The sequence below is a fragment of the Populus alba genome, chromosome 11 (genome assembly GCF_005239225.2).
Source record: "Populus alba chromosome 11, ASM523922v2, whole genome shotgun sequence".
NCBI lineage: Eukaryota > Viridiplantae > Streptophyta > Magnoliopsida > Malpighiales > Salicaceae > Populus > Populus alba.
Window position 1 is genome coordinate 17,901,850 of NC_133294.1, and position 25,866 is coordinate 17,927,715.

Below are 25,866 nucleotides of genomic sequence, written 5' to 3' on the forward strand. Positions count from 1 at the left end.
ATTCGATGCTGTGCTGAAATTATCAATAAGCTGGGATAGATCATTTATAGATGAGACTTTGTCAAATTTTTAACAAAATATTATATAAATTTTCCTTATTATCTTGAATTCCAAATGAAAAATTGTTAAAAATTTAGGCTCGTTATACATACAATGAAATAGAAGGGTCATTTTTTTTTTATTAATTATTCTATCGAAATTTCAATAAAATTTTCTCTGTATCCAAATCATACTAGAAGGGTCATCTTTTTTTTAAGTCCATATTAATTATTTTATCAAAATTTTAATAAAATTGCTCTGTATCCAAATCATACTAAATTATCAATGACTTCATATACAACAAAATAATTATCCCCACCACATCCTAATGCAACTACAATAACATTAGGGAACATGATGTAAACTATGTTATATAAAAAAATAATATTTTTTGTTAAATTTTTTATGTGTGTTTTACATTATTTTAATGTGTTGATTTCAATAATAATTGTTAGTTTTTTTTTAAAAAATATGTTTTTAATATATTTTAGCATAAAAAACACTTTAAAAAACAACTACAATTATACTTTCAAACAGATTACCGCTTCACATTAACACACGCTAAATACATTAAAATATAATACAAATAGATAACATAATTTACGAGTATATAATTAAAAACATAAATCATAAAACAAATAAAAAAAAGAGAAAGATAAACAGGAGTAAGTAAAATTGATACTAAACTTAAAAATTCACAAAGTCTACAAAAGGAGAAATCACAGGATAAGTATAAAATGGATTAATTATACAAGATATGTTAAAATTACATTACCGAGCAGCACGATCCCCGTTGAATGAGAACTAGAGGGACGAGATAAAAAAATTAACCATCCCGAGCAGCACGATCCCCGTCGGGTGTGAAAACGACCAACCAAACGAGAATAACCAACCCAAAGCCACCGTCACGCCTTCACTTTCCCATCCCCAGCTAACACGCAATAATTAATAAAACTTGACCATTACTGATTTATTTCTATCACCAAAAACAAAATATTATTATTAAAAAAAAAAAAAAACAAAGAAAAAGTCGTTAACCTACGCACCGCCCCCACCTCAAACCTTCGTCTCCCTATATTTAAACCCGCGCCACTTGCATTCTTCACGAGATTTCCCTCACTCTTTTTTTTTTTTTTGGTTATTCTAATCTCTACACATCTTTATCTTTTTTTCAATCTTTCCGTTTCGGATCATGAAAAAGTCCACAAACCACAACACACGCCATAAAAACACAAAAACCCCAAACCCGAAACTTCGCTGTAATTCCCCCCCTCTCTCTCAAAAACAGTTACAACTTGGATTTGGATTTCTCCTTTAAAAGGAATTGAATTGAATTCTATTCACTGTTAGGGTTTTTTCCTTTTGTTTTTGTAAGTTGTGTTGACGATCATTATAATGGCGGGCGGGAGCACGGGGAGTATGATGCCAGGTGGTGAAATCATGGCCGTTGGTGATGGTAATACTGGAGATGGAGAGGAGGAGGACTTGTCAATGGATGTCGGCTTGTTTTATACTATTCTCGAAGAAGAACTACGTGCTTCTCCGGTAAGTTTCGATAACCGGCGTTGGTTTTGGACTCGGGTTTGCATGGGAATACGGTGATGTCTTCGATGAGAGGTTAAGTTGAACTGGATTTTAGGTTTTTTAGAACTTTAACTGATTTTCTGCTTGAATTTCATGTTATATCATTAATTAATTGAACGTGAAATAGTCTTAATTCTTCACTCGAGCAAAAAAATAAAGAAATGGGGGGATGCTTTTGCTGTTTTTCCCTTTTTTAGTATATATATTTTTTTAATTTTAATGTGAAATTGCAGAGTGGTAAAGGGGATATTTTGGTTGAGAATTTGCAGGGCGAGCCAGTGCCGGATACTGGAAATGGCGGAAACTGGCATTTACAAAGTGGTAATAGATTGAAACGCAATATAATCCTTGGAATGTTATGTTGGTTGTCTGTAGATTGTAATTAATTTGTTTGTTCGAATACTGTTTAGGGTCTCAGATGATAGAAGGGGCAGATGGAGGGGATGAATCTGTGGATTATGCTGCGAACTCTATACACAACCCCGAAGGTTCAGATGCTAGGGTAGGTCATTTGGGTGGTTCTTTTGATTATGCAGGGAAACAAATGAGCTCTTCAATGCATGCTTACTCTGGAAGTAATAGAGAGTTTTATTTACCGTTTCAAGAGGATCAAGGAACAATGAGGGATGGAGTGTTGAAATCAGAGATAGCCAGTTGCAGTACAGCATCTACTACTTTTGCTGATGGATTGTCTAGCTGTATTGCAGATCATGCACGTTGTTTGAATTTAAATCCTCTTTTGGATGAAAATGGAAACCAATTGAGGCATGAGAATGGGAACTTCAAATCCACAGGCATGTAAACTCTTTCCCACTTTTGCTTTTGTATTGTGTGTTTGATGATGTGCATTTGGGAGGTTGATTTAGATCATTGTGATTTATGATTGGAGTTCTGATTTATGTTTCCTGATAATTGCAGATGCTTCACATGGTTCTTGGATGGAGAGTTCGGATGAGAAGTTTGGATCTGGTGATGCATTCGTTAAGAATAGCTTAGAAATCCTAGAACCTGAAAATGACATTGATAGATCCATGGACATGCAGTTGATGAATACAGATGTTTTTTCACATGATATGATTTCTCCCAAGTCTGATGTCTGGCATCATCCTGATTTTCATACTGAATTCAGCTATAATCATTCAGCTATGCAATTTGGCATGAACGAATATGATATGCACTATACTGATTCTCCACAATGCGATTTTTCCAGTGCTTTTAATTTTGGATTATTGCACAACAATCAAGAAATTAATGATTTTCAACCTGAGAGTGCATGCTCTGGATCAGAGACTTCAATGATGCCTTACTCTGATGCAAACAGGATGAATGTTAAATATGAAGGTATCGATTATATGCCACCAGTCAGTGGAAATTTTTCATCAAGTGCTGAAGATGGACTTTTTAATGACAAGGCATCAGATATGCAATCCAGTTATATTCAGTTAGGCATCAGTGGGGACCAAACAGTTCGTGTAGGCGATGAAAAAACTGATGGATCGGCTGTGTGTAAGAATATGACATGGCAGTCTGGTGGAGTTACTGAAGCTCTTGACAGAAAGTGTTCCTGGAGTGATGGAAATGGTGCTTTTGTTGACGAAGACAAAAAACAGTCATCATCAGGTTTCTTATCAGATGTGCAAAGTCAGAAGCATGTAACTTACACTAAGGATGAACGGGGGTGTGTGACCATTGGATCTTCAAGAGATCAAGTTGAGGGATTTGTTGGTAGGTTTCCCTTGGATAGTGCATATTTGAATTTAAATGCTTCAGAGCAGTATTTTCCCTTTGCTCAGACATTCAATATAAGCAACAAGCAGTTGAGTTGTGGTAAGGATGAAGAACTGGGTATACTGATTCAGTCTAAGGCCTTGGGTTCTCATCTGTCAATAGTCAGCCCTGAATCAATTGAGAGTAATTCGTCTGGAAGCAAATCACATGTTGATGATGATCCTGATATATATATTCTTGATGATATCAGTCAACCTGCTCGCTCAAACCAATCTTTTGCTTCTATAAAGCCCATAGATCCTTTGCAACGACCTACATATAATGATTCACTTCATCATTCTGCAGTAGAAGCCACAAGGTTCAGGGCCAATGATGAGCGACTTGTACTTCAAGTTGCATTGCAGGTCAGTATTGTGAGCTGGGAATTTACCTGAGTTGTTATGCTAAAACCAAAATTTTGATTATCAATTCCTTCTGAATTCAAAAGAAATTGGAACTTAATTAAATACAGAATTAGGAATGCGTTGGAGCTGGAGTCCAATTTACTTTCTGGTCAGGTGTCATCACATTGATCTGAGATTTCCAGTCTCTGCCTGAAATATTTTGTTGGGATGCTGACAGGCTCACACACTCACAGACACTTTCTCACCAAATGACTTGACAATAAGCATACGAGTGCAATGTGCAGGCATTTGCTCACATACTAGTGGGGACATAATTTTTATTTCCTTTATTGAAAACTTGTCCTCCCTAGAAAATATTTCAACTGAAAAAATAAAAAAGTTGTGATTGCCATTGAAATTCAACTGATTTTCTCATGTATGAGAAGAGACATAGTCCTGCGATCTTGCATAAATACCTCACTGTTTTCTGTATTTGGAAATTAAAGAGCTTCTTCATGATTCCATGATTCTTATATCATGACTAGCATTGCGAGTATTTGACATGGCAAATTTTATGGCAGGATCTTGCTCAACCAAAGTCTGAAGCTGTTCCACCCGATGGTGTTTTGGCAGTTCCTCTCTTGAGACATCAGGTTTGGAATCTTTCTTTTCTTCCTTATGCAGGCTGATCTGTAGCTATGAGTTGATGACTGTATAAGATGCACAGAATCTGATAAGTGGCATATCAATCAATCTTGCATGGCAATCTCAGAACACTTTGAGCTCATCATGACTTGTGAAACCAGCATTACTGCATTGTAACTTGTAAGTTAACCAAAAGAAAACAAAGATAAATAAATAAGGCTATAACAAAATAAACAAAGATAAAAGTAGTACTCTTGATGCTTTAGCATCATGAAGTCAATATGTATCATGGAACTGATTTCTATCAGCAGTCTGTCAAAGTTTGAATTTCCTCTCAATAATTCTGAACATATGGAACTAGTTTTCCACTCCAGACTATCTCTTCGCAGCTACCAGATGTGGATCAACAAGAAGCTTAGAATATCTTTGATCTCCTATATGCTCACAAGCAATTAACTGTAATATTCCTGTTCAGTAGCAAGGCAAAATGCCTACAGAGAGGCACATGAAGATGGATTTTTCAAGTTGCCCACAATGTGTTTTGAGTTGTGTTATGCTTTTGTTCATGTTAATCCATACAAACAAAATAAATTGTTAATCCATACAAACAATAAATTTCAAGTTTGTGCCAGTGGAAAAAAAATTACATTTTGAAGTGGATTTCTCCTCTTGACACCAAGATTCTTTGCATGGGGTGTTGTGTTTTCAATGCAATGAGAGAGATTTAAGTTCAGTCTGACTTGTATAGTCATCTGAAATCAACTGAGATTGGCAAAACTCACTTTGAAGTGGATTTTTGTGGTGGCTTTTAGCAATCTGAAAGCAACTGGTATTGGCTAACTGCATTTGAAGTCAATTCTTACTTCTACAGTGTTTGTTTCTTGTTATATGCTCTCTATTTCTGATGTTCTGCATTTTGTTACTCTACTTCTAAGATGGGGTTTGAGGACTATATGTGGATTCCCCTTGCTGTTCTAATGGCTTAGTGTGCTTTTTATGGGCTTATGGATATGCGTGATTATGTATTATTATCCCATTGATGTCCAATGATTTCTTGTGTAGCGAATTGCGTTGTCATGGATGGTTCAGAAGGAAACCTCTAGCTCGCAGTGTTCTGGAGGGATTCTTGCAGATGATCAGGTAGATTTTGTTAACTTGCTAAAGACATTTGATGGTTCTAACATTGAGACCCCCCCCCCCCCACCCTCTCTTTTGCGGCTTGGTGATTTATGCAATCATTTTCTCATAGGGGCTGGGAAAGACAGTATCAACCATTGCTCTTATACTCAAGGAAAGAGCTCCTTCTCATCGAGCGGATGCTGTGGCTGTTAAGAAAGAAGAGTGTGAAACCTTAAATTTGGATGATGATGATGGAGTTACTGAGATTGACAGAATGAAGAAAGGTGCAGATGGTTCTCAAGTCACATCAAATCATAGTTCAACAAAGAGCCTGAACTCTTCTGGGCAATCCAAGGGAAGGCCAGCTGCTGGAACTCTCATTGTTTGCCCCACAAGTGTCCTGCGGCAGTGGGATGATGAATTGCATAAGAAGGTAACCACTGAAGCCAATCTCTCTGTTCTAGTATACCATGGAAGCAATCGAACAAAGGATCCTTCAGAGCTGGCAAAGTATGATGTTGTTATTACAACATATTCAATTGTCAGCATGGAGGTCCCAAGGCAGCCTCTGGCTGATGAAGATGATGAAGAGAAACAAAGAATGGAAGGTGATGATGCTCCGCGCCTAGGATTTTCATACAATAAGAAAAGAAAAAATCCTCCTAGTTCTGGTAAAAAGGGTTCAAAGAATAAGAAAGGAATGGATAGTGCAATGCTTGAGTCCATTGCCCGGCCTCTTGCAAAGGTGGCATGGTTTAGGGTTGTCCTTGATGAAGCCCAGAGCATCAAGAATCACAGAACTCAAGTGGCCAGGGCCTGTTGGGGTCTTCGAGCAAAACGCAGGTGGTGCTTGTCTGGTACCCCTATCCAAAATGCAATTGATGATCTCTATAGCTATTTCAGATTCCTCAGATATGACCCATATGCTGTCTACAAGCTATTCTGCTCAGCAATAAAGGTCCCAATTCAAAAGAATGCACCAATAGGGTACAAAAAATTACAAGCTGTTTTGAAGACAGTAATGCTTCGTCGCACCAAAGGTAAGATTGTATGAGTTTTCTGTGCACTAATTTTGTGTATTTGTTGGTCCATATGGTGAAATTCATTCTAGCTGGATTTTCCAAAGATCGTTAATTTGTTTTATTATGACTCTAAAAACCTCCAGGACCTTCTACCCATCTCCTTTGTTGTAGAATTGAGATCCTTTGATAGTTTTTCTCTATTCAAGGCTTGTTGCTGGGCTGGATGCTGATTATTTGTCCTGGTCTGAATGTTTTGTTTTTCTTCCAATTCATTGGGATTGCATCGGTGGTCGAGGAAGTTTTTTCATAGGTTTCAACTACTCTTTTCATTCTTTTCCTCTGTTGGCAAGTTGATTAGTAGCGTAGTTGTTAGTCCATATGGTGAAATTCATCCTGGCTGGATTTGACAAAGATCCTTAATTTGTTTTATTATGACTGTAAAAACCTCCAGGACCTTCTACCTATCTCCTTTGTTGTAGAATTGAGATCCTTTAATATTTTTTCTCTATTCGAGGCTTGTTGCTCGGCTGGATGTTGATTATTTGTCCTGGTCTGAATGCTTTGTTTGTCTTCCAATTCATTGGGATTGCATCGGTAGTAGAGGAAGTTTTTTCACAGGTTTCAACTACTCTTTTCATTCTTTTCCTCTGTTGGCAAATTGATTAGTAGCGTATTAACTAGAAGCATTGGTCTAAACTAGGAATGTGGTTAAGAGTTCTTTCCATTTTTGCCATGAGGGTCCTGCTGTGGAGTGATCTAAAGGTTACATCTTCAGGATACACAAATGATTTAACCCTGTGATTAGTTGATGGATTTTAGTTACAAGAAACATATTCTATTGTTTGGTGTCTCAGTGTATGAACAGGCACTGTCTACAATGATTTTACTACCCACAGAGAACTTTTTTTAAGTCTGGCAATGCATAAACATATTAGTATCCTTTGATCTGTTTGAAAAATCTTACCTGCACAATTTCTGTCTTTAAATGCTCATCTATATGTTTTTTTTCCTTTTCTGGTTTGTGTCATATTTATATTGTAAATTGTAGCTAGCCTGTTGAAGTTGTGCAACTTATTGCAGTTTCTTTTTGGACTCATCTGACGGCTATTTTGTGCTCTAGGCACTCTTCTTGACGGGGAACCAATTATTAACCTACCTCCCAGAGTAGTAGAACTAAAAAAAGTGGACTTTACAGAGGAAGAACGTGAATTCTACACCAGACTAGAAATTGATTCACGAGCTCAGTTTAAAGTATGAATTTACCAGAAGAGTAATTTAGAACTGATTTCAATTTTATTTTTGAGAGAATTTAATCATATATCTGCTATGAAGCAAAAATGTTGTATGCATATCAAATAATTCTTTGAACTACTTCACTTGTTTGTCAGGAATATGCAGCTGCTGGAACTGTTAAACAAAATTATGTTAACATCTTGTTGATGCTGTTGCGTCTTCGACAAGCTTGTGATCATCCTCGTCTCGTCTCGGGTTTAGATTCAAGCTCTCTAGGTAGTTCCTCAGTTGAGATGGCAAAGAAGCTTCCTCGGGAGAAACAATTATGCCTTCTAAATTGTTTAGAAGCATCTTTGGCAATCTGTGGCATATGCAGTGTATGTGGTTTCTTTTCTTGTGCTATTTCTCCTTGACTTATTTCTATGTTCTCCTTTTATTTTTTCTGTATCTTTACTGGATTTGTTTCCTGCTGTTAACTTCATCAGTACATTTATATTGTGGATGCATATTGCAAAAAATAACTCTATGCGCATATTAAAACAGATTTATCATAATTTTCCCTTTCTGCATCCTGTTTTGTTCGTTTAAACATCAGCTAGTTCAATTAGTGAAGGGATCTGGAACATGATTTTAAGATACTGGATTCAGTTGCAATTGCTTTGTTTTGGATTTCCTGAAAAAAGATAGTCTTGAAGCTGCATATCTGTTACTTGTATAATAAACAGGATCTTAGAATTCAAGCATTAGTTTGATTTGGTGTTTGATGTCTATGATTCAGAAGGCTTCTTTTACTGGCTGAAGTCTGCAGGAGTTCACAGATTTAGAGGGGAAAAGTTCCTTTTGTAGCGGCTAGACCTACATATCATACCCACCATTCCTAATTATTTCCCTCCTCAAAATAAGGCGATTGCTTTGTCTCAAAGTGCTCAATAGCTCTGTCTAGAACTTTCACAGTTATACATAGAATAGTTTCCAAATCCTTGGAAGCCTCTAGGATGCTTTTTGGTATTTTCAACAGGAGTATTGTTTGGCTAGGAGTATAATTTCTTCTTTTATATAATAGTAATGCTGCTATGTTTGTTAGGAAAGCAAACATTACTTGAAAAAATGCACTAGGCTTGATCAAAAGCAACTAAGAATCATGGTTGTCACTGCATGGCATTCAGAACCTGGTATTTCAAGAGATTTTTTAGATAAAATAGCCCAGCTGCAATATAACATAGAAAAAATGATGTAACAGCTGTTTCTACTTCAAAAACTAGTTATTTGAGGTACATTTTGGTGCAACATCATTATAGGAGCTTCTAATCAAAGCTTGAGCGCACAATGCAGCCTCCCCCCCTGCCTGTACAAATTGTTGGACAGGGTTGCTGCGGCTAATAATTTCTTTATAATTCTGTGCTTTAATTCTGTGTTATTTTATATCCCGGTTTTCTTTTATTATTTGTTAAACTGTTTTTCCATCTAGCAACTAGTTTGGGACTGAGGTTTGGTGGTTGTTTTTGTTAAATTTCTTGGTCATTTTTTTTTAATTGTTTCTGACCTCTTTGCTGATTTCATACAGGATCCACCTGAAGATGCTGTTGTTTCAGTATGTGGTCATGTATTCTGCAGACAGTGTATCTTTGAGCATCTTACTGGTGACGACAGCCAATGCCCTGTGTCAAAATGCAAAGTTCGACTGAATGTGTCTTCAGTGTTTTCCAAAGCTACATTAAACAGTTCTCTATCTGATGAGCCTGGTCAGGTTTGTTCTGGTTCTGAGCTTGTTGCGGCAGTTAGCTCATCCTCTGACAACCGTCCCCATGATTCATCAAAAATTAGGGTAGCTCTTGAAGTCCTGCAATCGCTGACTAAGCCAAAAGATTGTTTGCCTACATGCAATTTGTTAGAGAATACTGTTGATGAAAATGTTGCTTGTTATGATACCTCATCTGGTTCTAGAGATTCAGTTAAGGATGGAATGGATAAAAGATGCCTCCCAATTAAGGCTGCTGGGGAGAAAGCCATAGTTTTTTCCCAATGGACAGGAATGCTAGATTTGCTTGAAGCTTGTCTTAAAAATTCTTCCATTCAGTACAGAAGACTGGATGGAACAATGTCAGTTACTGCCCGAGATAAAGCTGTGAAGGATTTCAATACACTTCCGGAGGTTTGTGGGATTTTAACCAGTTGAACTTCAAAGGTTTATGTATAATGTTTTTTAAATGCCCTCTCAAATGTTTCACATGTTATATTTCCCTGATGTTTGATTCCTTTGCACTACAGGTATCTGTTATGATTATGTCTTTGAAAGCAGCTAGTCTTGGACTGAACATGGTTGCAGCTTGCCATGTGTTGCTTCTGGACCTATGGTGGAATCCTACAACTGAAGATCAGGCAATAGATAGGGCACATCGTATTGGACAAACTCGTGCAGTTACAGTTTTGCGATTAACTGTAAAAAATACTGTTGAAGATAGAATATTAGCCCTCCAGGTACTGTGTTTTCTCTAAAATTTTGTGTTACTCAGTTCCTTAGCAAGTGGCCACCTTTTTTTTCCCCCACCATTCAAAGGTGCATAGGTCATCACTTCCTCCATCATAATTTGTTTAAATTGCCCTTCCATGGTTGATCATGCAATAGTTTTATTTAACAATTAAGAGCATGGAGATGATAGACGTGGTGCTTTCAATGATCTGTAAGAAATTTTTGGTTCTTCCCGTGCCATTGCTATTTGCTTCAGGTCTCATCAATTAATTGATATTACTGGTTTTGGTTCTTCCGTTGCCATGGGAAAATTAAGAACTAGTGTTTCTCATTTTGGGAGGCAAAAGACATACATTTTTCATCTATAAGTCAATGGTTATTCAAAGGCTAACTGAATTCATTGATTGTTCAAAGGCTTACTAAGCTGAATACCATAGGTGTTCTTTGAAGTAGTGAGTGAAGCAAAAAAGGGAATGAGTTTGTGTATTAGGTGAAGGTGGTTCGACTAAGTTTTTCAAGTGACCATAATAACTCAAACAACTTTAAATAGCAGAGTAAGGGGAATGGGTTGTGGTATTAAATGAACTTGCCTTAAACAGTACTCAAGCCACCAACATAAAGTTGGCAGATTAATGTGAATTGGGTGGACAAGAGATCAGGTTTTCTTTAATGGTCACTGTATATTCATGATGTTTGGATGAGCTCAAGACATCAAGCTCAGTGTGGTCGAGTGCATGTCTTAATGCATTGGTTTTAACCAATAAAAGTTTCTGGGCTGAGAAAAAGATGTTTGTTTTTGGACAAACTCGTCCTTAACATGATCAACAGGTTATGGATTCTGAGCCTAGTTTTTTGGCCTGCAGTTGGAGCAACTCTTTGCAAAAGCAGCCTTTTGGATGCTTTGGCTGAAAGGATTTGAAGTGCTTTGATTCTTGTAGTTCCTAACGTACCATAGAAACATTGGCTCGCTTTTAACCAAAGCATTTAAGGAGGTGTTTTTGCTGAAGTAGCTTCAGCCATGGTGCCAAATAGGCTGTTGGTTTGTTTGCTCTGTAGTTAATTCAACCTAGTCATGTTCTGAAATCAAAACTCAAATGCATTTCTGAACAATTTTCTGGTTGATAACACTAAAAGGTTTGGCCAGAGTTTCGAAATGAAGAATAGTGCCCCTTGATGTACCTTCAGTTTTGATAACTTAGTACGGTTTTTTTTTCCCAATAAATGCAATTTCTAGTATTCACTAAGAGTTCATTATTGGACTACTGTTTTTAAAGTCTGTTTTGTTATATTTATTCTACTGTTTTTAAAGTCTGTTTTGTTATATTTATTTTGTTCTGAAATTTGTTGGTAAAACAAAAATACTGGGTTTGCTTTTGCAGCAAAAGAAGAGAGAGATGGTGGCATCTGCTTTTGGAGAGGATGAAAACGGTGGTCGTCAGACTCGCCTAACAGTGGATGACTTGAATTACCTATTTATGGTGTGAATATGGAGCTCAAATTTTTTTGCAGATGTTTCTTTCGGCAACCCAGAGATCACCTATAGGTTCTTTTTCAGCAACTCAGATATCTTTAGGCTCCTAGCTGCTGCTTGCGGTTGCAGATTGATATTTTAGCCATTGCCTGACTAGTTTCAACAAGATGACAAAGGTATAGAGGCCTTTTCTAACCAGTAGATACGTGCATAGTTGCAGTCGGTGAAGATCCATTCTTTATACGTTTTTTTTTGTCGGTCAAACAGTGGATCCTCTCGTTTTGTCGTCCATTACACTGGGATACTACGTAGGTTTACATTAGTCTGATAGCAAGTGAAGATAGATTTCTATAGATATTGCTTGGACGTTTTTCATTTTTCCCCACCTGTAATTGATAGAAGGGGTTATTCTCTTTTCGGTTTTCCTTAACTACCCTTGCGCAGTTATTTTCATTGCATAGTTCTCCTTGTGGTGCAGAGATGACAAAATCCATCATCTCCTCGAAAGACCTGTCATCTGGGCCCATCATGTATTCAGCTTGTGACTGGCTTGCTGCATTTCAACTGCTTGCTTTAAAGGTTATTTAATTATGTCTTGCCATTAGTACCGCCGTATACGAGAGCAATTTACAGATGAACTGTGACGAAACAACATGCCCAATCTATGCTCGAGAAGGGAGAAGTCGATCTGCAAACAAGGAATTCGCACAAAAAATCTTTTCAAATGTGAAAGTAACATGTGGTGAAACAAAAATTAAATGTCGGAGCTTAACGGAAGCGTTACTTTGTATTTTAGGCTGTAAAGCGCATCGGAAGGGTTGCCAAAAGAAGCCACCACGGTGACTTTGAGCAGGTGCTTCGCCCCAAGGCCACCTGCATGTTCAAATCTCGGCGGAACCGCTACTCATTACCATTGATACTTGGAAAGTAGAACTTCATTGAAAATTAACACAGTAAGATGTCTAAAACATGCATTCCGGCCCATGAACTCAATACTTTATTGAAAATTAACACAATCCCTCGAAAGCTAATCAACATGAATAACACATTAGGATATACAAACCGTGCATTTCAAGAGGCATAATTACACAACCAAAGTGTTATTTTTACTCAACATCAGCACATGAACTCAACATGAATTCTATAATAAAATTCCAAGTATAAAGTTCTTTAATTGAACAATCAACCAGCAGTAATAAAACATCCCAAAACGACAAGCTTACTGATGGTTTTGCTTGCATCTATCATTCAACCAAGATATAATATCTTGCCGAACAATTTCAATATTCTCATCAGTTTCTCCAAAAAGCAAAGAATGCACCATTCCATCATAAATCTTTATCGTCTTGTCTTCGCTATTTGCCTCCTCATACAAACTTTCGCTCACTTTTGGATCAGTGACAACATCCATGCTACCATGTAATACAATAAATGGAATGGTAACATTTCTCAAATTTTGACTCAAATGATCAGTAACCCTTAGAAGCTCGAGAACAGTTCCCAATCTTGGTTTCCCCCTATATCTCATTGGGTTCATTTCTGCAATTGGCACTTTTCTCTCTACTTTGATTGACTTGTGCAGAATGCTAGCAGCTGGAACTATAGCTAAAGTAGGAAAAAATTTTGCCACCATTAATAGAATATCAGTAATTGGCCATCTGGGTTTTATATTATCAGAGATTTTGCACATGGGGGCGACCAAAACTGCACCATCAAACCCTGTAGGGTTTGCTAAATGAATCAAGAGACAAATAGCACCGCCCATTGATTCACCATACAAAAAGAAAGGCAACCCATGAAACTGTGTGTCATTCTTGATGGAATCAAAGAAAGAAAGACAGTCTTGAACAACAAGATCAACATTGGGTACATAGCCCTTAAGGCCTTGAGACTTACCATGGCCTTCAATGTCAAGTGCAAAGCAGGCAAAACCCATCTGAGCTAGGAAGATAGCCGTGGACTGAAAAGTCCAGCTGATGTCGTTTCCATAACCATGAACCATACACATAACGCCAAGTGGAGGATCGGTGGAGATTGGGAGCCATGATCTTGTGAAAAGTGAGAGGCCTCTTGGTGATGTGTAAGATGACCGTGAAGCTTTGATCCCTTGTTGTTTGTAGTACTCATCCTCTGGGGTATTTCCCCAAAAGTGGACTTCTGTTTCACGGGGCATGAGATTTTCTTGCTTCATTTTTAGAGAAGACTTGGAATTTTGGAGGGATGTTCTTGTTCTTGGGAGGTCTTGTCGTTGATCGACTATTTTGTTGTGGTTTCGACTTCTTTTTTCCCCCAAAGTTGGGGGCTTTTACAGGTAGGTGGCTTACATAGGGTTGGGCTGGCCCTGGTTTTGCCTAACCCAACTTGCAGCATTTCCTATCTTTTTACATTTAGCTCCTGCTTTTGCAAAATCCTACCTTCATGTTCTCTGTGGATTCTTATGTTGCATACCTTACATCGACAAGTGTTCTGATAATGCAGTCGAGAGTATGGTTGGATGGAAAAACAAAATACGAAATTGATGTTTTTTTTTGTTGCATTCCTCTTCATGTTTCTTTAAAGTTAGAATATGATCAATTATTTTTACACAAAACATATCAGGATGATGGACTGTGTTTTTAAGAAAAGAAAAAAAAATTGAAACTATTTTTACACAGAATAATTTTGTCTCTTAAACTGTTTTGAAATTAATGAATTTTTATTGTTTCAAAATAATAAAGAAAATGAAACATGCTTTCTCTGTCTTTACTATTCTCCTATATTTATTTATTTTTTTTATCTTGAAACAATAATAAAGAATTATTAAAAGGATAAATAGAGTAAGTGAGCCTTAGATTTCGTTTAGCATTGTAGGATGGTCCGATTTGAGATTTTTTTACGCTAACTATAACTTTAAGAGTTATTTGGTTTTCATTACTTGACCTATTTTTCATTTTACATTATGATAGAAAACTTAGAATTCAAGAAAAAAACGATAATTTAATGTTTTGTTTTTCAAACCGCAATCCTAAAAACTACCATAAAACCAAATATACACTTATAAAGAGTCAACAATGAAGGTTTAAGCAATATATTGATGAAGGGTGGAGCAAGTGAGGACTACTATTTTGATAATTAAATTTGTTTTGTGTATGTATTTAAAATTTTGATATGCATAGAGATAACTTTATAATATGTTTTGTTTAATGACATCACATATGAAAAGAAAAAATACATTACAATGTTATTAGAATGGAAAATGAAGAAGATATAAGTAGAAGTATATAAAATGATGAGTAATTGGATTATGGTGAAGAAGTTTCAGGATGGTTGGATCATAATCAATTGTGTTTTTGGTTGATGCCTACACTTAGAAAGGTCAATATACAGAGGAGACTCTAATGAATTTTCGATAGCTATGATAATAAGAAGCTTAAAGTGTTGTTAGGATAATTAAGGATAATGATATACACACAAACACATACACATACACATGCACACTTATTTTTCAATGAATATGACAAATTAAACTGAGGGTGTTGCATATGGGGATGATCCTTTGACCCATTTAGATCTCGATCCGGATTTGTGGCTAGAGGCAAGATCATCCAGTGGATCCGATAGAAATTGAGTGTTTAGATTCTCTAACACTACGACCAAGAACTTGTGGACGACCCAAAATGCTTTGACCATTGGATGCTTGCAATCGATTTCGAGCACTCAAACTTTGGAGTTCGCGGCGATGTTAGATGAATGAGTTTAGGCTTAGATGACCCATCTTAATGATAAATATGAACAACTTACTACTGATTATGAAGAGCTCTACCAATTGGTATTGGAGATGAGATCACATATGGGTGATTCACGTGCACACTCTAATTGGCCCCATGATCCCGACAACGACCAACCTCCTCCTCCTCCAACGCCGTCTCTATTTTATATTTATTGTATTTAAATATACAAATATTTAAATATGTAATAAATATTTGATTTTTATATTAATTTATTTATATTAATTATTTTTCCACTTCTATTCAATATTTTTTTTTAAAAATATTTTTAAAATATTACTGATAGGGTTACTGATAAAACAAATCCGTTGATATATTCCAGAGAGAGTTGGAAAAAAATTATTGCAAATACCACTACTGCTGCTAACTCACTAATGGAATTACAAATGATATTTTGTTGGTGATTTATTATATTTACTAATGGATATACTAATGGACAAACAAAAACACCAAAGACATTACATATAGTTTTCCTGTAGGTGATAAGTTAAATTTATCAATGGAGATACCGATGGATTGAAGTGGGTAATTTTTTTAGGTGCACTTTGTCTGTTAGTAAATCTATTGGTATATTTGTTAGCGACGGGCTCACCGACAGACTATAAATTACTGATAAGTGCAAAATATACATATGTTTTTATTCCTTTTACACCATGTTTTTTAATGTATTTTGATCTTATTTGAGTTGATTGGAAGTTATGTTTATGAGTTTGGCATGCAGAAGAGACTTCGTGAATTAATCGTTAAAAGATAAGAAATTCTGCATTTTATGTTTTGGACTTAGCTTATCGTGACAGGTTTTTTTGCCAAGTTAGAGTTCTAGAATGAGAAGGTGAGCTTAATATAAGTTGAAGTACAAATGTCAAGCTAGCCATAAAGGTATTATGGGAAAAAATCCAATGTTATTTGAACCTCGAATCAAACCTGCAAACTCAGGTCAGAATCCTTTTCGCAGTAAGATTCTTTACTTTCACACTAGATATTCAAACGGAAATATCTTGAACTTTTGATATCAAAATTAGGTGATTCAAAAACCCAAATTCATCATACGCATACATGACTACAACTTTCATGAAGGACTTAAAGTCAGATAAAATCATTTTGAAAGACAGAATTCAGACGCAATCTGGTTGGTCGAAATGGGTCTTCTGATCAGATTCATAAATTGACAATGTCGAGCATCTCAATACGACTGAGAGTCTGATATAAGAATAATGGGCCTTAGGACCCAATAAAGGTTTAAATCAATCCTTTAACATGTCATGAATGAAATAATATAGCTGAGATGGTCAGATATTGCAAGAAACCAAGACAGAATCAAAGTTTAAATTGCAATAGAGTTGGTATTATAATAGAATTGTAACAGCAGCATAATCAGTTTTCAACATAAATTCTGAGAGATTTATCCAATCTCAAAGACCAGATAAAGAAGTAAAGAATTTAGCATCATGAATCTTGAAGATTTCGGCAGCAAAGGGGGAGGATAAAGAGAGCAGAACACATCCAAAACATGGCCCAAAAAAACATTATTTTCTTTTATGCTTTTGTCAATTTTCCAGCATTTATGAACTAAACTCCTGAATTCAGTTCAAGAGGGATACACACCATCCCTATTAGCATGTTGTGAGAAGTAACGTTATCGTTGTAATTCTTTTAGATTCAAGTATTTATTTTTTCTTGTTCAGAATTATGCTATTGCTTGTTATTCAAGCTTATTGAATTGTTTTGAGATGGCATGGATGCTTTTTAGTTTCTTTCAATCCGTAATTGTTGTTAGGGACTAGAGTAAAAAGCAAAAGAATTAATTTGATTGCTGCAACTCTCATCTTGATTTATTAGGGAAGAATAAACTAAGTTAAAATTGTCAAGCTTTTGAACGTTTGCTTAGAATAAATGCATAGATTTTTTCCCTAAGACTATTGTCGAGTGAATGAAAATTGCTTTCAATATTACATTCGCTTGATGGTAAAAAATTGATTAGAGAGCTTTTTCTAATTAATATAGTCATAATCTCATTGATTTCCTTCAACTTTAAGGGATATTAAATTTATTTGCTTGAGGTGAAAGGATATTTATTTTACTTCGATGATCAATATATTTATAGGAATGGATGTGTGGACCTTTGAACTGATTTAACGACATATCAATTTATTATTTTCATAATTATTGTTTCTTAATTTTTTTCACTCGCATCCTCCGTTCTTTCTCATTTCGGTATATTGTAAGAAGATTAAGTGAAATTTCCCTTAGGTTTGACCTGGTTTTCACGATCATACAATAAAATTATTTTATTTGTGATATTTAAGTCAGAATTATATTTTGGTGATTCCGATGACTGACCAATTACCGACAAGAGTTTTTCCGATAGATTGTTTCCGTTCATGAGCCCGTTGGTAGCATCCATACCAATGCACTGTTAGTATAAATATTGACATAAAAATTTAAAAAATACATGAAATTAGATCATACAAGAGTATTCTTTGCTGTGATTGCAGGGAGTCATGTTCCTTGTAGATTGTAGAAGAAAAAGTTACAAAAGTGAAAGTAGTTTACTTTGAATTTAATTACAGATTCCTGGAACTTTTTGGGAATTGGAAGTTGAAACAGTGAAAAGTGGAAAAGCTAAAGGTAGTTCAGCATGAAACTTGAGTAAGTCCTTCCATGGCTCTTAAAATCCTACTGGGTTTTTGCTAGGCCAAAAGGAATTTTTTTATGGAAAAATAAAATAAAATAACATAACATAAAAGATAAGTATTGATTTCTTTGTTCGAAGGAAGACTAAACACTGACTGTTGAAGTTTGATACCACATTGTAATGATGCCAATGTTAGGTAGGTCAAATCAGCAGCACATGCCGTTTGCTTTTGGAAGTGGGCAGCCAGAGCTTTTAAAAAGAAGACGACTTTTATTTAACAAGAGCTATATGTGTTTGGTAGTGTGGTGGTGGAAAAGAAAACTTACCGTAACTGCAGTAGGAGTTCCCACCGGTTGGACCAAAGCATCTTCTAGAATTTGGAAGAAGTATGCTTCTAATTTATCAGCATCTTGATCATTGCTTACGTGGGCTCGCTGCGTCTTGAAATCCTCACCTATTATGGGGTTCAATCTATTTAGTCCTAGTTGTAGCTAGAAGGGGACTTGGCTATTCATATCATTTCTGAAAATGCCAGAGCTGATGCTGATGCTTCAGAATGCTCGTATTTTTTTTTTTATAGATAATCCACTAAATTGTTTGTGATTTGCATGTAGTTCCGGTAATGGAAAGTTTTTCTTCTTCTCATCGATTACATTCTATCTCTTTGTAATTTACCTGAATATTATCATTAAGAAGTGGACAAGAAAGAAACGTGCAAGTTTGTGCTCTTCAAATCAACTTTATGGTCATAGGATCATATTCTTGATAGAAAGACGCAAATATAAAAGAATAACTTGGAAAAGATGGTTATGGAAATCATATTTCTGGGTCAATGAGAATGCAATCCTGCCCTCTCATGCTGCAGAAGGGACAGACAACCACTCAAATAGAAACACCATTCTAACCTATATATGCTCTTGTAAGTGCACCAATACCAAATAATTGGTAGGAGATTAGATGAAGAATGGCCTACGCACTCGTCGTTAACCATGAACGAGGATTTAGTTGTCTGTTCCCTGCTCAACAATTTTCATTTAAGGTTATATCTGAAATAGTTCAGGTTTCTGGAAGTATTATTAGCAATACATCATTTTAAAATATGAGTTATAAGAGCCTTCGAACACTGGAAGCAGAAGGAAATCTCATGGATGGATAGCTTTATCTTTAGATGATGACAGGATAATGATTTACTTCAGAATGTTGGAGTTTTATACAAAGAAAAAATGCAGAATACTCGCACACAATCTCCTTGAACTCTATGTTCATTAATGGCTTACATGAAACAATGTAAAATACGTAGTATCTATAGGCTTTAATGAAAAATTCCAGTTGCTAGCTATGAGTCCAAGTTTTTTCTACAAATGATAAAAAGTATTAGCTTTAAGAGGCTTTGTGATAAATAACAGTAAAATTGCTCGCTTGTTTTCACATGAATTAGTCTAAGTTGTTTCTTTTTCGCATGCTCTCTTATGAAATAAAGATGAGTACGTGTTTTGAACATATATTCATGACGAATTGAATTTTTGGCCAATACAATAGTTAATTTATTATTAAAATAACTCATGGTTGCTTCGTTTTGGTTTCTATTGCAATTTCTCTAGTAATTTTCTCAACCAAATAGCATAACAAACACAAGAAGCAACTGCAACTTAATCTGTTTCACAAGTTAAAAGTGCAACAATAGATTGTTTCTATCTAAACAAAATACAAAGCCAACATTACTTTTCCAATCATCACAATTTCTAGCACAATTATTATCACTATAACCAGTAAGTTCAAGGTTTATGAAGATGGATAAAACAAATCATAACATAAGGCAAACAAACTTCTTTACCATAGATTACTTAAACTTCTTTACCATAGATTACTTAAATTCTTTAATCATGAAAGAATTATTGCCTGAAAATATTAAATCATCTTAAATCATCCACATATGGCAAGCAAACAAAACATCTTTTCAAGAGTAAGTTTTTATGTATAAAGTATGCTCATATGAACACTTAGGAAACCATTTTGAGTAAAATAAGCATTAATTCTAAAATTTCATGTTCGTGGTGCTTGTTTGAGCCTGTAAAATGCTTTGTTTAGCTTATATATCGTTTTTTCTTGGCCTTCAACAATGAACCCAGGTGGTTGCTTTACATATACTTTTGTTTTATCACATCCATTAAGAAAGATTGAGTTTAATTACATCTATATAGAGAAAGTTCCACTTCTTATAAGTTGTTAATAAGATTAACTATCTCATTATTTCAAGTTGAGCCACCACTGCAAGCATTTCTTTATAATTTACTTTGTATTGTTGTTTATAGTCTTTTGTCACCAACATAGCCTTGTGTTTTTTTCTACCTCAGCTTGTACATTTCCTTTTGTTTTGAACACTTATTTGACACCAATTTATTTATGTCCTTGAAGAAGTGTAAAAAGCTCCCAAGTATTATTAATGTTAATGGCATTTATTTTATCTTTCACTTGAAGAAGTGTAAGAAGCCTTTTCAAATGTTATTGGATCATAATTTGCAAAAAGACATAGCATGCTAAAATCATCAAAGTCAATTCTTTATGTGCCATCATATATATATATATATATATATATATATATATAGAATGATATATATCACCTCTTGTTGAAATTCAGCTCATTTGTCTTTCTTGGAGCAACTCCAAGAGGAGTCATATGGTGCTGGCTGATTTCAACTTAAGATATATATTGACACAATCTGATATTTCTTTTTCATTTTACCTCTTGTTTTTCTTATAAAAGAAGTTGTTGCAGGTTACCCTTCATTACTCCAATTCTATATTTTCTCTTCATTAAATTGAACATTTGTTGACATCATTACTTTCTTTGTGATAAATAGAATTATAAAACTTGTAGCCACAAGAATTATCTCTATACCTTAGTAGGATTTTTTTACCAAGCTTAGTCCTCTTTTCTTCTTGTATTTTGGCATATGCAACATTGCCAAAAACTCTCAAGTGATCAATGTTTGGCTAATGCAAACTCCATGCTTCTTTAGATATGATATTGCAAAGGTATTTTGTAGTAACTTGTCTAACAAATATTTAGCACAATCAACAACATCTCCCCATAATTCTTTAAGATATTTTTTTTTTCCAATATGCATTTTGTCGCACCCTTGCGGCGGAGCGCGGTGACCCTTGATTAATTTTGAGGTTTTTTAATTTAGTATAAAGGAGTCGCTACCTAATATTTTGGTTACTAGGAATTCTAATTGGTCTTTTAGAGATTCTAAGACAAAGAACTGGTTGCGTAAAGGGAAGGTATTAGCACCCCTAGTACGCCCTACCTAAGGTAAGCTGCTTGGTGTTTGGTTTGCTTTATAATTGCTATGGTGTTAGTGTTTTCTAATCCCATCAGTTTTTCTAGGTTTGATTCAAACTAAATGTGTTAAGATAGAAATCCAAGGAGATTTCATGTACTTCGAAAGCTCATTTTTCCCTTAGTATTTCAAGAGTTTGCAACTCGTAAATCGCAAGGAGGAGGGACAAAAATTTAGAAATCTAGGGCCTTTAAAAAAACCTATTTTTTGCCTTAGTGTTTTATACTCTCATAGCTCGTAAACTGTGGAGTAAAAAAAATTGAAATGTCCTCGATTATAATCAAGGCTTCTTTCAAGGATGTGTGCAGATTTATTATTCCTAAAAAAATATTTTGGATATTTACCACTCAGGGTTTCTTTATCCAAATATTAACAGTGAATAATAACAAATTATTCCCAATAATATTTTGGATATTCATCCTTAAAGGATTTTTTTATCCAAACATTAGCGATGAATAATAGATGAATTCCCCCCAAAATAAGATTTTTATATTTTTTGAAATATTGGCCAATACCCTTTGGAGTTTTACAAATATATTGTAAAATCCAGAAATGCAAGAAAACAATTTTTTTTTTTGTGTGTTTAAGAAATCCATGTGAAAACACATTTTCAAAACTTCCAATATTTTTTGTATAAAAAAAAGAGTGTTCAAAACATGTTAGAGTATTGGCCGTATGCAACACACAAGAAAACAATTTTTGATGTATATGTATATTTGTCACATTGCGTAAAAAACCGGGTATTCTAAACACGAGATTGATATTTTTTACAACATAAAAAAAATTCAGACCTTAAAATAAATATGCCAAAAAAATCAAAAATCTCTTTCTCTTTCTTTTATTTTTTTTTTAAAGAAAGAAAGAAAAAAAAATATGGGAGGTCTGGGCAGTGACCCGATTGGACACAAAAGGGGCACAACCCTCTTTTGTGAATGGAGAGCTACTGTTCAAGTGAATTAATTCACTTGAACAGTACAAACACATACAACACAAATGGAAAGAGACCACGCTAAAGTGCAAACATACAGAAAAAGAAAGCATGCAATAGGTGAATAGAAAACAAACCTGGAGATGAAGAAACTGCAGTGGCGTTGAAAGAGTGATGGTTGCTCGGTCTATGTCCGTCCTTCTTCTTCTATTCTGTGTTTAGGTCTGCTTATTGCCTCCTTATTTACTCTGCATTTTCGTCACTCTCTCTACTGATTCCTGCACTTTCTTTTCATGTTTTTGCAGTTGTTATTTGCAGAAAAAATGAAGCAAAGGCGTGTTTCTTGTCTTTTTTTTGCTATCCCTCTCCCATTCTCTGTTCTCTCTCTTCTTTTTCTGCCTTGCTTCCCTTCTTTTTTTCCCTTTTCATAGTAACAAACAAAAACTCCTTCTGTTCTTTGCGTTTTTACTCCCTGCCTCTCTTGCATTTTTCTTTTGTCTTTGGCTGTTTTTTTCTGCTCTTTTCTCTCCATTTTTCTAGCTTTTTTTCTCTCTTTATTTTTCTCCTCTTTTTATGCTCTTTCTTTCTGCCCCCGTTAGGTCGTTAGGTCATTAGAAGGGCTTATATATAGTCTAAATATATCTCTATTTAGGAAAGATTCAATACATTAATTCTAGAATGAAATCCCTACTGATTTGTAGTAAAAAAATGCGAAAAAGAAACTTAAATATTCTAATTCTGATGTCTAACTTTTTTCCAGTTTTTTAGAGGATGGTGTGGCTTCTTTCTTTCCTTCCATAGGGCCAGCTGCTCCCTTTGAAATGAGGCAATAAAAACATGGTTGCAGCTCCAAAAATCAGGTGTGATGATAAAGGAAAAAAAACAGGAATTTGCAGAGTAAAAAGGAAAGAAATCAGATGGGTAAGGGTGCATGCTGCAAAGTCTTATTTTCCTTAATCAGAGTGGTAAAAATCTTGTCATTTATGATGATCCAGCCCCCCTTCTAGCTTTCAATATCCTTCTTCAATTCAATCCCTCATTTTAGCACTTTTCGATTCAGTCTTTGGTAAAAAAAAAATCCTTCGAATTAGTCTCGTAAACTTGGGCTAGATCCTTCCCGCGGCAGAATTCTCTGCCTTCACGTTAGATATTCAAACGGGAATATCTTGAGCTTCTGATATTGAAATCAAGCGATTCAAAAGCCCAAATTTATCTACGCATCCAAGACTACAACTTTGATGAAGGAGTCGAAGTGAGATAAAATTATTTTACAGAACAGAATCTGGCAGCAATCTTGTTGGTAAAAAAGGATCTCCGAGTCTAATTTAGAAACTGACAATGCCGAGAATCCTTATATGAATGAGAGTATGATCTAAGAACAAATCAACAAAATTTGTGATGGAAATAAATTTTTTAGTGCAAAACTCGGGTCAGGATCCTTCCCGCGACAGAATTCTCTGCCTTCACTTTAGATATTCAAACGGGAATATCTTGAGCTTCTGATATCAAAATTAAGCGATTCAAAAACCCAACTTTATCTACGCATCTAGGCCTATAATTTTGATGAAGGAGTCGAAGTGATATAAAATTGTTTTACAGAACAGAATCTGCCAGTAATCTAGTTGGTAAAAAAGGATCTCCAGGTCTAATTAAGAAATTGACAAATGTTGAGAATCCTGATATGATTGAGAGTATGATCTAAGAACAAATGAACAAAATTTGTGATGGAAATAGAGTTTTTAGTGCAAAACTCGGGTCAGGATCCTGCCCGCGGCAGAATTCTCCGCCATTCACGTTAGATATTCAAACAAAAATATTTTGAGCTTTTGATATTAAAATCAAGTGATTCAAAAGCCCAAATTTATCTACATCTCCAGGACGACAACTTTGATGAAGGAGTCGAAGTGAGATGAAATCATTTTACAGAACAAAATCTGGCAGTAATCTAGTTGGTTAAAAAGGTTCTTGATCTAACAATGCCGAGCATCCAAATCTGACTGAGAATCTGCCCTAAGAACAATGATCCCTAGGACCTAATAAAGGTGTAGGTCAATTTTTCAACATGTCATGAGTGACATAATATAGCTAGGATAGTCAGATATCGTATGATACCAAGTCAGAATCAGAGCCTAAGTTGGAACAAAATAATTGCGATAGCAACATAACCATTTTTTAGTGCAAATTCTGAGGGATTTATCCAACTTTAAAGACCAGATAAAGAAGAAACGAATTTAGCATTATGAGGACTTCTAATCAACTTAAGAAAACCTCACGATTTTGGTAGCAGATGGGAAGGATAAAATGAGCAGAAAAGAACTCAAACAAGGTTTTGAAAAAAAAAAAATAAAATCTTTCTTTGCTTTTGTCAATCTTCTAGCAAACATGACCTAAACTCTTATACTTAGTTCAAAAGAGGTACACACCGTCTCTAACACATAGGGTCTAAATTTTTAGTAACAACACATTTAACCTTATTAAGAATGATTTTATTCTTCCTTTGATACACCCCTTTCTATTATAATGTTTGAGGCATGGTTAGTTGATGAACAATGTCATTTCTTTATAAAAGTCATCAAACTCATATATTCCTCACCTCTATCAATTTTCAAACATTTTAAATGACAACCACTTTGCTTCTAAATAAGGATTTTAAACTATTTAAATATATTTTAAAATGCATTTTTTTCTTTCACCAAGTAAACCTAAGTTTTACCACTATAATCATTTGTAAGGGTAAGAAAATACCTACTACCACCAACTGATATAGAATTAAGAGGACCACACACATCTGAATATACTAAATTAGGAGGTTGAGCTGCTATTGAACTCCTCCTTAGAAAGGCTTTTTTGTTTTGCTGTTTTTTCATGACACATATCTCACAAAAGCAATTTACATGATTAATCTTTGAAAAACTTATCACTATATTGTTTTTTATTTTTTTTTTTTTATAAAACTTTAAAGCACAAAAGTTTAAATGTCCATATGGAAGATGCTAAAGGGTGTATTCATCACCAATAATTTCTTTGAAGTAGTTCAGTTGGTAAATATTCAAGTTTAATGGGAACATTCTATTCTTAGCCATTCTTACTTACGTGATCAGAACATTATTATTATCATATATGTAAAAGAACATGTTCTTTATCAGTGCAACAAAGCCTTTTTCAAGGAACTGAGCCATACTCAATATATTATTTTTCATTTTAGAAACATAATAAACATTAGAGATTTATTGATGCTCACCATTTTTAAGTTGAAGAAGAATTTTACCTTTGCCTTTAACTAGTCTTTGTTATAAACCACCAAAGGTGATGTTGCCGTTGTGTTCTTCATCAAGCTCAATAAGAACTTCTTTCATACTACATATGTTATTTAATACTCTTGTAACAAAATACGAAGTGCTTCGATTGCATGACTTAAAATTTTCATAAGCTAACAATAAAGCAAGCTCTTAATCAACATTTGTTTTAGCCAAGTTCATCTTTGTCTTCACCAACAAT

At 35.0% G+C, this 25,866-nt stretch overlaps 2 protein-coding genes across 7 annotated transcripts; one reads left to right on the plus strand and one right to left on the minus strand.

Annotated features, from left to right (window-relative positions):
- Positions 1–1,144: 1,144 nt before the first annotated feature.
- On the plus strand, positions 1,145–12,124 carry LOC118031678 (helicase-like transcription factor CHR28). Of its 6 annotated transcripts, XM_073412698.1 has the most exons (13): positions 1,517–1,584; positions 1,893–1,944; positions 2,042–2,125; positions 2,229–2,417; positions 2,542–3,755; positions 4,316–4,387; positions 5,442–5,519; positions 5,629–6,538; positions 7,641–7,771; positions 7,909–8,130; positions 9,318–9,905; positions 10,022–10,231; positions 11,603–12,124. In XM_073412698.1, exons 4-13 carry the CDS (start codon positions 2,243–2,245, stop codon positions 11,705–11,707), a joined length of 3,705 nt encoding a protein of 1,234 aa, XP_073268799.1. In that variant the 5' UTR covers positions 1,517–1,584; positions 1,893–1,944; positions 2,042–2,125; positions 2,229–2,242; the 3' UTR covers positions 11,708–12,124. The 6 variants fall into 6 exon arrangements, with proteins under 6 accessions (XP_034892066.1, XP_034892067.1, XP_034892069.1 ...); XM_035036175.2 differs by having other exon boundaries at positions 1,145–1,584; positions 1,857–1,944; positions 2,034–2,417; XM_035036176.2 differs by having other exon boundaries at positions 1,145–1,584; positions 2,034–2,417.
- A 529-nt stretch (positions 12,125–12,653) lies between these two features.
- On the minus strand, positions 12,654–13,959 carry LOC118031679 (caffeoylshikimate esterase). Its single transcript, XM_035036181.2, has one exon. It carries the CDS (start codon positions 13,883–13,885, stop codon positions 12,914–12,916), a length of 972 nt encoding a protein of 323 aa, XP_034892072.1. The 5' UTR covers positions 13,886–13,959; the 3' UTR covers positions 12,654–12,913.
- Between the last annotated feature and the right edge of the window lie 11,907 nt (positions 13,960–25,866).